This window comes from Ailuropoda melanoleuca, chromosome 17 (genome assembly GCF_002007445.2).
Source record: "Ailuropoda melanoleuca isolate Jingjing chromosome 17, ASM200744v2, whole genome shotgun sequence".
Classification (NCBI taxonomy): Eukaryota; Metazoa; Chordata; class Mammalia; order Carnivora; family Ursidae; genus Ailuropoda; species Ailuropoda melanoleuca.
Window position 1 is genome coordinate 19,044,357 of NC_048234.1, and position 17,298 is coordinate 19,061,654.

General features: G+C 38.7%; 1 protein-coding gene across 4 annotated transcripts in view; it reads right to left on the reverse strand.

Annotated features, from left to right (window-relative positions):
- Positions 1-17,298, reverse strand: part of RIC1 (RIC1 homolog, RAB6A GEF complex partner 1) — a 187,599-nt gene that overhangs the window by 141,568 nt on the left and 28,733 nt on the right. For 3 of the 4 annotated variants that reach the window (XM_034646998.1, XM_034646999.1, XM_034646997.1), the window contains exon 1: positions 15,795-16,149. The exons of the other annotated variant lie outside the window; for it this stretch is intronic. In XM_034646998.1, the coding sequence (XP_034502889.1) occupies positions 15,795-15,938 (144 nt within the window). In that variant the 5' untranslated portion in view covers positions 15,939-16,149. Of the gene's footprint in view, positions 1-15,794; positions 16,150-17,298 lie in introns of those variants that run through there. 4 annotated transcript variants of the gene reach the window in all.

A 17,298-nucleotide genomic window follows, 5' to 3' on the forward strand; every position in this document is an offset into this window, starting at 1 on the left:
ATTGTGGAAGGAGCCGAGATGCCCTTCAACAGATGACTGGATTAAGAAGATGTGGTCCATATATACAATACGATACTACTCAGCTATCAGAAAGAACGATTTCTCAACATTTGCTCCAACAAGGACGGCACTGGAGGAGATAATGCTAAGTGAAATAAGTCAAGCAGAGAAAGACAATTATCATACGANAATACTACTCAGCTATCAGAAAGAACGATTTCTCAACATTTGCTGCAACAAGGACGGCACTGGAGGAGATAATGCTAAGTGAAATAAGTCAAGCAGAGAAAGACAATTATCATATGATTTCTCTCATCTATGGAACATAAGAACTAGGATGATCGGTAGGGGAAGAAAGGGATAAAGAAANGGGAATGAATCATGAGAGACTGTGGACTCTGAGAAACAAACTGAGGGCTTCGGGGGGGGAATGGGATAGGCTGGTGATGGGTAGTAATGAGCACGTATTGCATGGTGCACTGGGTGTTATAGCAACTAATGAATCATGGCACTTTACATCAAAAACCAGGGATGTACTGTATGGTGACTAACATAATAAAAAAATATTATTATTAAAAAAATATACAAATTTCCAGTTATGAAATAAATAAGTTATGGGGATATAATGTACAGCATGGTAACTATACGTTAATGAGGGCATTATGCTAAGTGAAATAAATCAGAGAGACAAAGGAAAAAAAAAACCCTTAAAGACTGACATACAATATATACTTAATACTTGCTAATTTGTTCTCTTTTAGTTCAAGGTCAAATGGATTTTACATTTCATGTGACTGAGACTGAACAAGAAAAAGCAAAAATTTTATCATCTTTGTGCTTCAAAAACACTGATGATGGCAGCAGAGATGATGGTAGTGGATCTGGATCTTAAATGAAGTACTGACAATCACGGCAATAGCAGATAAAGGAGACCTAAAAGCTACTGAATACTGTGCTGTAAATAACCAGATTTGAATATACTCTCTCTTTACCACCTTCCCTGTGTGTGTGCGCACACATGTGTGCATGCACGCACACATACACAAACACACAAAAGGGAACGAAACAGCTCAGTTTCCCAAATGGCAAGAAGACAACACAATTACATCTGCCTGCAGAAAAAAACTAAGAAATTATTTTTTCTAAATATATAACTGAAAATTGACACAACCAATTTGATCAATTTTACCCCATTAAGTCAAGAAAACAAAATTGCCTAGCAGAAGTTAAAACACAAGGACTTCCAACAATGGCATAGTGTAAGATGCTGGTAAATCTCATCCCCAAAAAATAGCCATACAACTGTCAAAACAACCACTTCAAATATTTGGGAAAGGCAAATAAAAAAATCAAGAAACGTTTATTCATGAAAAACTGTTGAACTTCAGATAACAACGATGGGAATAGATGATCTTCTTTCCAGGACTGTTCCTATTCTCTCCCCAAAGCTTTACTGGTACGTAGTAGTGCCACCAGGATGGGGCTGTCCGTGAAAAAGCAGCAGTTTTGCTGCCCGAGGTGGGCTGCCTTGGCATGAAGCAGAGGGCAATGCACTCTTCAGCACTGTCAGTAAAAATAGCAAATTCCTTGGAAAGCTGACAATGCTGCTGGCCAGAGTTTGCAGACCTGGTTTGGGCAAGCAGCACATCCTTCAACCATCCAGAAATGTTCACAGGGAGACTCTGGAAATGAGAAAGCCAGAGAGGGAACAGAAAAGCCCACCACATATCCTCAGTGCACTTTTAGACAGTTTTTCTTACTTATGAAGAGGAAAACCCTAAAGGACCCAAGCTCTAACTCATCCCTATCTAACAGAGAGGCTGGGTAAATGCACAGAGAATAGCAAAGAAAGGCCAACCCCTGCCCCCCCCATCATCACTGGCACACCAGAAGGCTGTTCCCAAGAAAGTCAAGGAAGTAAAAGCTGGAACCAACACACACACACACACACACACACACTCCTGAACTTTGCAAGCACTTCCCAACACATACAGATTAATCAACAGAGAAGAGATGCTTTACTAGCTCAAGATGTTTTTCCAAACATAGAGGCAACCCCTAGGAAGCCATGATAAAAATTAGAAAAAATAAAGCAGAGAAGTCAGTCAGTGGCTGTACACTGCAGGGGAGATAAATTTTACAAATTAAATCAGATGAGTTACTAAAAAACGACACTAAAACACAAAATCAGCAACAATGACCCTCAGGAACATAAATTATCTGAAATACCCAATTATAAGCAAAAAACTAGAAAACCTACAAAGAAACCAGAGAAGTGTGACCCAGACTGATGGAAAAAGAAACTATCTCTGAGTGGGCCTTGAATAGAAGACAAAAATTCACAACAGTCACGGTAACTATATTAAAGAAATAAAGGAAAATATGAAGATACCTCAACAACTGGAGAATCTCAATAAAGAGCAATAAAAAAGAACCAATTCTAGAAATTCTAGAATTTAAAAGTGTAATAACTAAAATGAAAACTTCATTATATACACTCAGCAGATCCTAGAGGACAAAAATTAAAAAACAAACACGAAAATAGTTCAATAAAATTATCCAATCTAAAAAACAGAAAACAGTCTGAAGTGAAGGGAGCAACAGAGGCTGTGGGACAAGTGAAGCAACACAGGTATAATGGGAAGTTCCAGGAAATGTTACAAAGCATTAAAAAAAATTTTTTTTGAAGAAATACTAGCTGTGAATGCCCCAAGTTTGATAAAAGACATTAAGCCCCAGAGTCACAATGCTTGACAAAACCTAAGTGGGATAAATTCCTACATACGTTCCTATGTACATACACCACACACAAACTACTGAAAGCCAACAAGAAAATGTTGGAAGAACAAAAATAAAATGACTGATCACAAAGGACAAAAATATGATTAACAGCTGACTTCTTACCAGAAACAATGGAGGCCAGAAAGCAATGAAACAAAATATTTAAAAGCTGAAACAAACCCACCAACCTGTCAGCCATGAATTCTATATCCAACAGAATTATTCTTCAAAACTTCAAAGGAAAGGTATTTCCAGATAAACAGATTGAAAATTTGTTGCTAGCAAACGTGCCTTACAAAAATACTAAGAGATCTCTCAGAAAACAAGAAATGATATCAAATGGCATGCAGAAAAAATTAATAAGCCTGAGATTGCTATACTAAAAAAAGTCTGCATGTAAGGTTGATCCTAGGCTGGCATCTGGGAACTTGGATTTGGGGAGGGCTCTCACCACTGCTTAACTGATAGAAAACGCTAAATGCGTCTAAACTCTACAAAACACATGGTTTATGCTGAAACACCTGTTTTCCTTCAGGGTATGGGCTACTAGAAAGCCTCGGGGAATAAGTCTATAATGAGCTTCCCAGGTCGTCAACACTACACATATGCTGTCACAAAAATCTGATACTGGAAGAAATAAGCACATCTTATATGACTGTACTGAAAAAGGACTATTGAAAGCTTGCACCTGGTTCCAAGAGATTATCCCCAACGAGACTTACCTTTGGCAAATTTGCTTTGTATCCTTTTATTGTAACAAATTGTAGACATGAGTAGGACTATTTGCTCAGTACTAGGAGCATTCCTAGCAAATCACTGAACCAGGTAGGGGTTGGGGGAACACTAACACAGACGGTAACTCAAATCCAAAGGAAGAAACACAGAGCGAAAGAAATGCTAAATATACACATAAATAAAAATACACACTTTAATCTTTTCTCCTTTTAAATTCTCTAAAAAATATCAGAGTTTATAAAACAATAGTTTTTAAAAATACAGTTGAACCTTGAATAAAAGAGGTTTGAACTATGAAAGACTTTTCTCAACAATACAGTAATGCATGTTTTGTTCCTTATAATGTTCTTAATAACATATTCTTTTTTCTAGCTTATCTTATTGTAAGAATACAATATATAATACATACAACCTACAAAATATGCATTAACCAACTGTTATTAGTAAGGTTTTCAGTCAACAGTAACCTATTAGTAGTTAAGTTTGGGGAGAATCAAAAGTTATACATGGATTTGTGACTGTGCAGGGGATCAGCGTCCCTAATCCTTGTGTTGTTCAGGGACAATGATATAATACACTGTATTTACGTATGCTTACAACATACACAGAAGTAACATACTACACAGTAATACCTCAAAGAAGGTGATGGGAAATAGAACAATCAGACAGAAAATAAGGTAACAGAGAACCAAAACAGCATTATAAACTAACTAGACCAAAAAGACATACGTATCACTCCATGCAACAACAGAAAAATATACATTTTTGCCAAGTGCACATGGAATATTCTCCAAGGCAGACCATAAATTAGGCCACAAGTCTTAATAAACTTATAAAGACTGAAACAATCAAAAGTAGTTTTTCTGATCACAATAGAATGAAACTAAAGATCAACAGCAAAAATAAACCTGGAAACTCACAAATCATGTGGAAATTAAGCAACCAAATTCTTAAACCAATGGGAAAGGAAAAAAAAATCACAAGGGAAATCAGAAAATACCTTGTGATAAATGAAAACACAACATAACCAAAATGTATGGGATGCAACAAAAGCAGTGCAAAATGGAAAATGTACTATCGTAAATGGTTATATTAAAAAAGAAAAAAAGTCTCAAATCAATCTTACCTTACATCTTATGAGAACACAAAAAGAACAATTTAACCCAAAGCTAGAATAAGGAAATAATAAAGATTAAAGAAGAGACAAATAAAATGAATTTAAAAAAATAGAGAAAATCGGGGTGCGTGGGTAGCTCAGTCAGTTAAGTGTCTGCCTTCAGCTCAGGTCAGGATCCTGGGGCTCTGGGATCGAGCCCCAAGTCAGGCTCCCTGCTCAGCGGGGAATCTGCTTCTCCCTCTGCCGCTGCTTCCCTTTCATACTTGAGCGTGCTCGCGCTCCCTCGCTCTCTCGTGTTCTCTCTCAAATGAATAAATAAAATCTTTTTTAAAAAAGAGAGAGAAAATCAAAGAAACCAGGAGTTGGTTCTTCAAAAAGATCAACAAAATTATGAAACCTTAGCTAGATTAAGGAAAAAAAAAGACTCAAAAAACTAAACTCAGAAATGAGCAAGAAGACACTACTATGAACTATATGCTAACAAATTACATAATCTTAGGTGAAATGGATAAATTCTTAAAAACAACCAACCAAGACTCGATCATAAAAAAAAAAATAGAAACCTGAATAAACTTGTAACTAGTAAGAATCCTGAATCAGTAATCAAAAACCTCGCAATGAAGAAAAGCCCATGACCATTCGGTTAGTGGATTCTACCAACATTTAAAGGAAAATTATCACCAATTCTTCTCTCAAACTCTTCTAAAAATTGAGGCCGGAACATTTACTAACTTATTCTAACTTATTCTTATTACCCTGATACTAAAGAAAAAGACACTACAAGAAAAGAAAACTACGTACAGGTCAATATCCCTAAAGAATACAGATGCAAAATTCCTCAACAAAACACTAGCAAACCAAATTCAATCGCATAAGAATTATAAACTATGACCTGTGTGATTTATTCCTAGAACGCAAGGATGATTCAACACATGAAAATCAGTGCAATACACCACATTAACAGAATGAAGAAAAAAACACACGACCATTTCAATGGATTCAGAAAAAGCATTTGCCAAAACTCAACACCTTTTCATGATCAAAACATTCAACAAACTACCAACAGAAGGAAACCACCTAAACATAACAAAAGCCATGTAGGGAAAATCTACAGTCAATATTACATTCAATGGTGAAAAATGAAAAGAACAAGAAAAAAAAAAAACCACAGAAAAGAACAACAACAACAAAAAACCCAGAAAAGAATACATACAGTATTGGTGAGAATGTGGAGAAATTGGAACCCTTGTGCATTGCCAGTGGTGCAACTGTAAAATGGTGCAGCCACTGTGAAAAACAGTATGGCAATTTCTCAAAAGACTAAACATAGAATTACCATATAATCCACATATTCCACTTTGGGATATATACACCAAAGAACCAAATGCAGGCGCTCGAACACAAATGTTCCAGCAGCATTACTCACAACAGCTAAAAAATAGAAGCAACCAAAGTGTCCATCAATGAATGAATGGATAAACAAAAACAGGCTCTCCACCGAGCAGGGAGCCCCATGCGGGACTTGATCCCAGGACCCAGGGATCGTGAGACGAAGGCACACACTTAACCAACCCGAGCCAACGAGGCGCCTCTACTTTTCATTTTTTTGAAGTGGTAAAATATGCATAACAAATTTACCTTTTTAATAATCTTTANTGGATAAACAAAAACAGGCTCTCCACCGAGCAGGGAGCCCGATGCGGGACTTGATCCCAGGACCCAGGGATCATGAGACGAAGGCACACACTTAACCAACTGAGCCAACCAGGCGCCTCTACTTTTCATTTTTTTGAAGTGGTAAAATATGCATAACAAATTTACCTTTTTAATAATCTTTAAATGTATAATGCTATGGATTTAAGTACGTTCACATTGTTGTAAAGCCATCACCANAAATGTATAGTGCTATGGATTTAAGTACGTTCACATTGTTGTAAAGCCATCACCATCCATTCCCAGAATGTTTTTCATCTTCCCAAATTGAAACTCCATATCCAGTAAACAATAATACTCTAATTCTCCCTTGTCCTGTTACCTGGCAGTCACTGTTCTATTTTCTGTCTCTATGAATTTCACTGTTGTGGAAACACAATATTTGTCCTTTAGTGATAAATTTATTTCGTTTGGCATGTTTTCAGGATTCTTTTATGTTCTAGTATGTACCAACATTTGCTTCATTTTTAAGGATGAGTAATATTCCATTGTGTGTACATATTTTGTTTATCCATTCATTAACTGACAGAGCTAGACTGAACATTGATAAGGATATAGAAGACTTGAACAACCATGTCAACCAATTTAACCTACCATTTAGAGAACACTCTGCCAATAGCAGAATATTCCTTATAAGTGCACATCAAACATTTCCAACACAAAGCATATGCTAATCCATAAAACAGGTTTTAATAACCTTAAAGGAATAAAATCAATCAATGCATAGTCCCAAGCCACAATGGAATTAAGTTAGGAATCAATAACAAAAAATTTGGGAAATCCTCAAATATTTGGAAATTAAACCACATGCTTGTAAATAACACATGTAATGATTCAAAGAAATGATTAAATTTTAACTGAAGTGAAAATAAAATTAGTGTATATCAAATGTTTGGTGGGGGGGGAGATGAATAGGCAGAGCACAAGGGATTGCAAGGGCAAGGAAAATATTCTACATGATATTACAATGACAGATACAGGTCATTATACATTTGTCCAAACCCACTGAACATACAACACCAAACCCAAAGAAAATAATTTAAAAATCAATGCAGAAAAAAACAGAAAACACAAAATAGATCAGTAAAAGATCAGTAAAACCAAAAGTTGGCTCTCTGAAAAGATCTACAAAATTGCTAAAATGTTACCAAAACTGATGAGAGGAAATGCCTGATATTCCACATTAATTGTAGGATGGATTTTTATATTTCTACCAAAAAGAAAGCCCCGGATCACAGTAATCTGTAAATTGCTTTGGGTAGTCCTGGCATCTTAATAATCTGTGAATATAGTATTTCTTTCCATTTATTTACATCTCTAATTTCTTTCAGCAACTGTTTTATAGTTTTCAGCACACAAGTCTTTCACCTCCTTAGTTAAGTTTAATCCTAAGTATTTAATTCTTTTTGATGCTATTGTAAATTGTTTTCTGAACTTCATTTTTGGATGTTCATTGTTATTGTACAGAAATGCAACTGATTTCTGCCATGTTGATTTTGTGCTTTGCAATTCTGCTGAACTTATTAGTTCTAACAAAAAAACCCCAAAAACTGAGGGGCACCCAGGTGGCTCAGTCGGTTGAGCATCCAACTGTTGGGTTTTGGCTCAGGCCATGATCTCAGGGTTGTGAGATCAGCCCCATGTAGGGCTTTGTGCTCAGCACAGAGTCGGCTTGAGATTCTCTTTCCCTCTCCCTCTGCCCTTTCCCCCACTTGCACATGCACGCTTGTGCTCTCTCTTAAATAAATCTTTAAAAAAACAACAAAAAAAACCCTATGAGAATTAAGTTTTGACAAGGCTCCAAAACAGCAATATACAAAAATCAATTTTGCATCTATATACATAAAACAATCTGAAAATGAAATTAACGATTACATCACGAGAGCATCACAAAAGATAAATAAAATTACCTGGGAATAAATTTAACAAAAGTGAAGACCTGTGCACTGAAAGCTACAAAATAACGCTAAGGAAAAAAAAAATTTAAATCTAAATAAATGAAAAAACACTGCATAGCATGTTCATAGACTGGTATATTCTATACCATTAAGATACCAATTCTCTCTACTGATCTAGTGCAATCCCCTCAAAATCCTGATTTTTGTTTTGGGGGTTTTTTTGTTTTGTTTTTGGTAGAAATTGACAAGGTAATCCTAAAATTTATACAGAAATGCAAACGATCTAGAATGGGCAAAATAATTTTGGAAACAAAATAGGACTTTTTCTAAACTTGTTACAAAGCTACAGTGTGATGCTTGCATAACAGACATGTTGCTGAATAAAACATAATAGGAAATTCAAAAATAATCCTTTATTGTTACAGTCAATTGATGTTTGAAAAAGGTAACAATGCAATTGAATAGTGAAGAGTCTTTCTGAAATTGTGCTAAGACAGCTGGATCTACAGGTTTAAAAAACTACAACAAAAACAAAAAACACTGAACTTAGATCTTTACAAACAAAAAAGTCAACTCAAAATGGATGACAGACCTATGTATAAAAGCTTAGATTATAAAACTTATAAAAGAAAACATAAGATGTTATGACCTTGCATTGGCCAAAAGCTTTTTCAGCACACAAAAAGCATGATTCATAAAAGAAGGAAAAAAAAAGGCTAGACTTCATTAAAATTAAGCTTTTACTCTCCAAAAGACACCAAGAACCTGAAAATCCAGAACGCTTACGACTCACTAACGCAAAAACACTCCAATTAAAAAAGGGGGGGGGCGAGGATCTGAATAGACATGTCATCAAATAAGGCATACAAATGACTAATGAGCTCATGGAAAGATGGTAAACATTCTCAGTTATTAGAAAAGTACAAATTAAAGTCACAATGAGAAAACAGTACAAACCCACTAAATTGACTGTAATAAAAAAGACTTAAAACACAAGTGTTGAGAAGGATGTGGAGAAACAGAACCTTTCATACTTTGCTGGTAGGACTGTAAATGCTACCACTACTTTGCAATAGTTTGGCAGTTTCCTAAAAGCTAAACATCAACTTACTAGATGACCCAATAGTTCCATTCCTCAGTATCTCCCCACAAGAAGTAATACTATACATCTTTGCAAAGACATACATACAGTTGTTTATAACAGCATTACCCATAATGACCCCATAACAGAAACAACCAAATATCATCTACTGGTAAATGGATTTTTAAGATGTGGTACAGCCACACAATGGCATAATACTCAGTTATGAAAAGGAGTACCACAAAAACAGTATGCTAAATAAACGCCAGACACAAGAGACCACACATTATAGGATTACCTTTCTAAGACATTTCTAGAAAAGCCAAATCTAAAGGGACAAAAAAAGGCCAATGGTTTCCTGGGGCTGGAGTGCGAGAAGTTAAATGCAAATGAGCATGATACTTTCTGGGTTACTATAAATGTCCTAAAACTAGACTGTGATGATGGTTGTGCAACTCTATAAATTCATTAAAAATCAGTGTACATTTACAATATGTTTATTTTATACACCTCAATAAAGCTGTTAAAAAATTAAACCACAGCAAATTCTACTGTATATCCACAGTAATATTCAAAATCTCATATGTAAATTTATGTATGATTTATTATGGACATAAGGCAAATCACTGGGTGAGACAGGTTTGGGATAGCAACTCAAAGCAATTATAATGAATTTAAAAGAAAGGTAACATACCCTGATCCCAAACAACTGATGCTTGATAGTCAATAAAGTATTTTTAATTAATTCTCTCACTTTNGTATGTAAATTTACGTATGATTTATTACGGACATAAGGCAAATCACTGGGTGAGACAGGTTTGGGATAGCAACTCAAAGCAATTATAATGAATTTAAAAGAAAGGTAACATACCCTGATCCCAAACAACTGATGCTTGATAGTCAATAAAGTATTTTTAATTAATTCTCTCACTTTGTGGCAAGTTTGAATTCTGGATTATTTTTAAATGCTTTTAAATTGTGAATTTATTCTGATTTGATAAATTGCATATTTAGCAGTAAATACAATGCCTTAACACAGTATTTCCTATACCACCATTTCAGGTGACAGTCACTACCCTATTTAATCATACAGTGAGAAAATAATTTCTCCAATTCTTCTTCAATCTTTTTGATTTCGGTAAAGAGGAAATCTGTCAGAGGTGCTAGTTTACCTCTGAACGCTTCTCACGTACCTGCTAACTGCTCCTTTTAAGAAAAAGGAAAGAGCCTTTGGCAGGAACCTGGATTTTCGTAACATTGTTTTCATTTTACTTCCTCACACAGTAACCCTGTATTCATCCAAGTGGTGCTAGCTTTCCATTTATTGCAAAGACAAAAATTATTTTGAAAAAGAATTTCAAGTTTAAAAGTTAGACTGGAGAAGTACTATCAAAGAATAGGGCAAAAATCATGAATGAGGCATGTGAAGGACTGAAATTCAAGAACCATTGCTTCCCATGATGTAAAGCACCTAGTCCACAGTAAACTCAGAATGAATGTTTACCTGTACTATGGGCCACATCAATGATTCACAAGCACCTGAAGAAGATGGGTGAAATGTCTTTATTTAAATGTTTATACTGCTTTTTTTTTTGGGTGGGACCACCCTTTCCACAGATCACTTCAATATAAACACAGACTGGGAACCAGGAGTTCAACTGGTGGTTATAAAACTGTACAACAGTTTAAGTTTTGGTAGAGGACTCTTTACCATGTACCACTTTTTCCCCTTAGCTCTACAGATTTATAAGTGGCATACAACACTGCATACGTCTAAGATGTACAACATGTTGTCTGATGCACTCATATCTTGCAAAATGATTGCCACTACAGTGTTGGCTAACACCTGCATCACGTTTATCCTTTCTTTTCCATAGTGAGGACATTGAAGATCTACTATCCTGGCAACTTTTAAGTATATCCCCAGAACTTACTCACTTTACAGCTGAAGTCTGTGCCCTTTAAACAACTATTGGCCACGCCTCCTAGCCTCTGGTAACCACCATTCTAGTCTGTATTTCTAAGCATTTGCCTTTTTTATATTCCACAAGTGCCATCATACAGTATTATTTGACTTAGCATAATGCCCTCAAGGTCCATCCATGTTGCTGCAAATGGAAAGCTATCCTTTCTCGTGGCTGAAGAATATTCCACTGTGTATATATACCACATCTTATACATTCGTCCACTAACAGACACTTAGGTCGTTTCCCTATCTTGGCTACTGTGAATAACACGTACTACTCTTTTCTAATATAACTGGACTGTGTGTAATTAAAAAAAAAAAAAGTACTTAATTCACTTTTACTTAAATTACCCTCCCTAAATTAACTTTTTCTGAATTTAACTCGTAATTTAGTACTACCATGTTTGTTTTTATTACATGTCAACATTTAAAAACCTTCCATTTATTAAACCTTTAAAACGTTCTGTGCTATGCATAGGATACCCTAAATTCATTATTTTTTAAAATACTTATTAAACATATGCGTTTGTACAAAGCATTATGGATAGTACAAAAGAAGATCATCTCTGCCCTCCAGAAACTTACAATCTAATTGGAGAATTAAATCATATGTGCAGGGGCACCTGGGTGGCTCAGTCATTAAGTGTCTGCCTTCGGCTCAGGGTGTGATCCCAGCGTTCTGGGACTGAGCCCTGCATCAGGCTCCTCCGCTGGGAGCTTGCTGCTTCCCCTCCCACTCCCCCTGCTTGTGTTCCCTCTCTCGCTGGCTGTCTCTCTCTCAAATAAATAAAATCTTTAAAAAAAAAAATCATATGTGCAAAGCTTACAATACAAACATTAGTTCATCAAAAAAATGAACCTTTCTGGTTATGATAAATAATAACTCACAGAGAAAGCAGGATTTCAACAGAAACTAAAGGATGGATAATATTCTGATAGGCAGAGATGGGGCAAGTGATCATCCCAAGAGGGGAGTGTCTCTGATAACAAAGTAAGGAGTCTGAACTTCATTCTTCAACCAACGGTGAACCCTAAAGGACTTCTAAGCAGTGAGTTTACACAGAAGGCTCTCTGGAGGCAGTCAGCAATAGAACAGAGTTGAGAAGGTAACAAAGGGGAGAGTGGGAAAATGTAGGTAACAAATTGAATGACCTTCCTGAGGATTCACAGTTAACCATATACCTAATTCTACAACGTGGCCTCTTTGAACATTTATCTCCTTGTTCTCTATTATTAGCATACACCAATGAGAACATAAGTTTCTAGTCAGGGTTACTCAAAGACACATAATTCATTTCATAAGCTCAGTAATTATGTGCCTATTTCAGCTTTTTATTAGCAACCTTCACAGTGGTAACTCACAAAATTTTCATTTATCATATTAATACACTAAGATCTTTGGATAGAGTGTTTTGTTACGTGTAACATGCCCCTTCATTCCTTTCATATATTACCTATCTACCCTGTCTTTCACAGAAGGTGTTCAAAAATACTACTAAGGGTAATTTATATATATGAAATAATGACCTGAAAATTGAGATAAGACTAATTTAGAATTACAGCATTCTAAGGTAACATTTTGTGGTTCACATATGTGGACTTTAATATTCATAGTTCAACAGTATATTAGAGAAATAATTCTAGGCTCTCTAGTACAATACAAAACACAATCTCCCACAACACTCATAAATGGGTCAGTCATAAACCATAACAGGACTTAAGCCGCAACTTCAATCACAAAGCTGAAACTAGTCCTTTTACAATACCCTTAGCAGAAATACACTGTCAATTGCTCCATCAATTAAGACATATCTCTATCACCCCAATCTAACATACATGTGCTAAAACCATTTTTTGAGCACCTTTTTTTGGGTTCCAAAATATATGGATGATTGATCCCTGCTGTAAATTCCTGAGTTGTAGAACTTCTAAGTAGAATCAAAAAGTAGAGAAAACAAATTTACATCAAGATGTTACACTAAAAAAAAGTTACACCTTCACACTAAAAATAAACAAAGTGAGTATCTGTAGAAGTCTTTTGTTCATAACCGTATATAGGGACACCTGGATGGTTACTAAGAGAGACCCAACAAAATTTCAAGTAAGCATTTCATATTATATCCTCACCTCTTTGTGCATGTCTCTCCTTGTCTCCAAATGCCCTCAAACAGCTTTTAAGACCTCGACTCCATAAAACCCTTCTTTAGATCTTCAATGTTCACTTTATTCTATAAAATTACTTGTATGTACAATATCTCTCCAAAAGCAAGGCTTTTGTGTTCTCATGTGAACATTTTAAACCAATTCACTCAAAACTGTGCAGTAGTAACTGACAGCTTTTCAATTTAGCTAGAGGTGTTTTCACTTTTAAAAGAAGTTTGCTAACTGAAATTGATTTTAACTTACATAGTTTCAGTAAGTTTAGAAATTAACACACACACACACACACACACGCCTTTCAGAGAGCGAAAAAAAGGCATATTCCAGGCAAAAGAGACTCAAAGCTGGAGTGTGGCACCTGTTTCCCATCATCCCAACTGTATAATCACAGACCTTAAAATCATCTGATCCAATACTTGATTTTTAAAGTGATGAAGCTGATGCCAGAGATCAAGGTTAACCATTCATAAAGCCTACAGTAACATGCAACCTGCCCTAAGGTATTCCTGCATTTCATTTCACCTTATACTTGTGAACCCCCAGATTCCCTAGACCTAACTTTGCACATTGGGTCTTAATGGTAGTGACCCCAAGACTTCGTAGAAAGTAGGTATCTACGTGTAGGATGTAAGTTTAAAGGAAGGAGTAGGAGTTGTTTTAAATTCCATGACTGCCTTATTTACATAGCATCCAACTGCAAAAGCAAAAACAGATTTTTAATACTCACAATATACAGAAGGAAGTTGAGGTACATTTTTGTTTCTTTTATAGAGCAATAAAGTAACCTACAGGCTTCTGGTCTATTCACCCCTCATATTAAGTTAGTTCTGCCTAAACTTAAATTAGGTCTACCTTTTTAGAGATAAATTTTAGGTTGTTACATTAGAGTGAAATTCATACTCAATTCAGAAGACAATTTAAATTCAAGTTCTAATTATTTTTTTCTGCATGTACTTTTAAAGATAATAGTTATATACGCCCAAGCAATCAAAAATTCTACTGGCTACACAATGTAAACGAAATAGTATCTCATTTAAAAACCAAATGATATACAATATATATATTCAAAAATGAAATCAAGCACCAGACAGAACAGTCACACTGCTGGTTATATAACAACCTCTTTTGTTTTGATATATATTTAAAAATTAAAGCGACCCAAACAACGGCAAATAGTCTGATTTACAGCCTAACTATGACAGTCACATAAAAAAAGATAACAGAAATATCTAAACCCCACCATCACTTTTACCAGGGCTGTGTGTGAGAATAGTCAAGGACTTTACGTAAGTATTCAAATGGTCAGTAAAGACAGTTGAGGGTTTTCACTAATTTAACTCAAGCCAGTAAAGTCAGTGTGCCACATAGATGTAATAGAGCCAAGGTCACGACCTATTTCCACGCGGACAAGTTAGCTATAAAAAGAGAAAAACTTCGCTCTGACGTCGATTAGTACTGCCTTCTTTGCGGAGGAAAAAAAAAAAAAACCAAGAACATTTTTTTTATTCTATCGCTTTCATAGACTGACCTAGAGAAGCGTTCGCGGAAAATGGGGAGTATCTCATCCACCAATTATTTTTGAAGTGTTTTTTTTTTCTCTTAAGTACTTCGTAATTAGATACAAGAATGAAAAACCAAGACTCGCAGAAAGCAAACACAGAACTCAGTTACAGGCTTTTCGCAAATCTTGCTATTTCCAGGTGTTAAATACCTGGGAGCAGCGGGGACAGATGTGAGTTCAACTTCCGCTCCTCCGAAGCCCCCTACAATTCCCTAACGAAGAGACCAAAAGCTGCGGAGAAAGGGACTAGCCCAAAAGTGGGCAGGAGATGTTTGGGGGTGAAGCGAGGAGCAGGACAAGCAGACCTTTCGTAAAAATTAAAAAATCCTGGCTGCAGCTGCTAGAACTAAGTTCTCGCAGGCCTAGGAAGTCTGGCACTGGGTGAAGCCCAATAGGCTTTCCCCAACTCCAGAACCACAGCCTTCAGCAGGGGAGGGCTGGGAACTCACAGCGCCCAGATTTCTATTTGTGGAAAGTTTAAACAAATTTGCTCCTCCGGGATTGGGGGAAGGGAGTGGAGGGCAAGTCTGGGCTCGGCCGAGGGGGCGCGCGGGGTGTGCGAGGTGCGCGGCCGCCGCTCCGACGCGGGGAGGCGCACGGATTTTCGGCAGCCGCCGCCGCATCTGCCCCCGAGCCCCGGCCGAACCGGGACGCGGCCGGCGAGGACCCGCGGGTCCGGCGCCAAGGGGCAGGGGAGCGGGACTATGGGTGGAAGTTGAGGGCGGGACCGTGCCAGGGCGCCGGGGAGGGAGCGGCGAGAGGCGGCGGGCGGCTCTACTTACTCGGCTGTACCAGATGCTGAGGCGGACCGGGGCCAGCACGGCGAAGAAAGTCCTCTGGGGGTCGGACTGAACGTGGAAAGGCGCCTCGGCCGGGCTCCCCAGAGGGCACAGCAGCCTCTTGGGCCAGCCGCTCAGGAAATACATGGTCCGCGCGGAGCCGCCGACGCCGCGGCGCCCGGCGGCCCCCGGCCCCGTCCGTCACACTCAGCGGCCCGGGGCCGGACGCCCGCCTTCCACACCTCCACCGGCCGAGTCGGCGGCGTCGGCAGCGGCAGCTCGGGGCATCTGCCCGCTGGCCGGGCCGGGCCGGGCCGACGCGAAGCTAAGCGACGAAGGAACCCTCCGCCTGACGGGGCCCAGTGTGGGGGAGGTAGGGGGAGGGAGAGTCGGGATGGAGAGGGGGCGGGAGGAGCGTGGAGGCCCGCCCCGGCCCGGCCCCACCCCTTCCTCGGGCCGCACGGGCGTCACCACGCCGCGCCGCGTGGGTTGGGCCGGGGAGGGCGCCGCGCGCACGCGCACTGGAGGCCTCTCCCCTCCCCCTCGCTCGGCTTTCTGAAGCTCCGCCCCAATCTTCGCGAGCGACCGCCGCGCTGCGTCAATACGCATGCGCTTTTGTCCCCTTCTGGCCCCCTCTGCACCTCCCACTTGCAATCTGGAGCATATTGTTTGGGCCGGGGGGGCGGGGCAACCGCCTGAGATTTACAGGAAAGTGGGCTGAACGCGGCGAGACGCAGCTGCGGGCTGACTGGACCCGTGGAACACGCCTCTCGCCCGGCCTAGCCAAATTTGACTTCCTTCGTGGATTGGTGAGGCCTGTGGGCCGGGCCTGGCGCTGCAACTCGGGGGTAGAGGGGCGGTTTTGCCGGGGAACTCGAGTCACGTGACTTTCCCGGCTTGCCAGTTCCCCCCCATCCCCCCCGGGGCTGGGTTGTGGGGTCCTTGGCCCACTGAGCCCCTGTTGTGTGCCAGGGTCTGCAGAGAAAGCTCGCGATGGAGTTCCTGCCCTCGTGGAGTTTACAGCCCAGAGGGGGCTTTTATTCGATACGTAAATAAACCACCTACGTGAAAGAGTCTGAGCCCTGTCCCCTTTCCTTCATGTTTCTGATTTCAATTTGTATTCATCTGTCCCTTTATCAACCACAGTGTTAGACAAGACAAGGCTATCTCTTTTTTGCACCCTCAGTAGAGTATACGCTGCGAAAGACTTGGACATAATTTTAGAGTTGGAACGGATTTTAGAGTCTCTGTAGTTGGTTGTTTAACTTCTGGACCCCAGAGATCCCCTTAACAACTGTTTCTTTTTAAGTATTGACCCAGCGATTACCTCTGAATAGGAGGACGGTGTGAATGGGGATGGAGTGTATGTAGAGAGGGGGAAGAGGGAGGTCTAGATTAAAAGACTTGCTTCTCATTGTCTGCTCTTTTTGTTGTTTGCATTTTTCCACTTTTTTATTTTTTATTTTTTTTAAAGATTTTATTTTTTTATTTGATGGAGATAGAGACA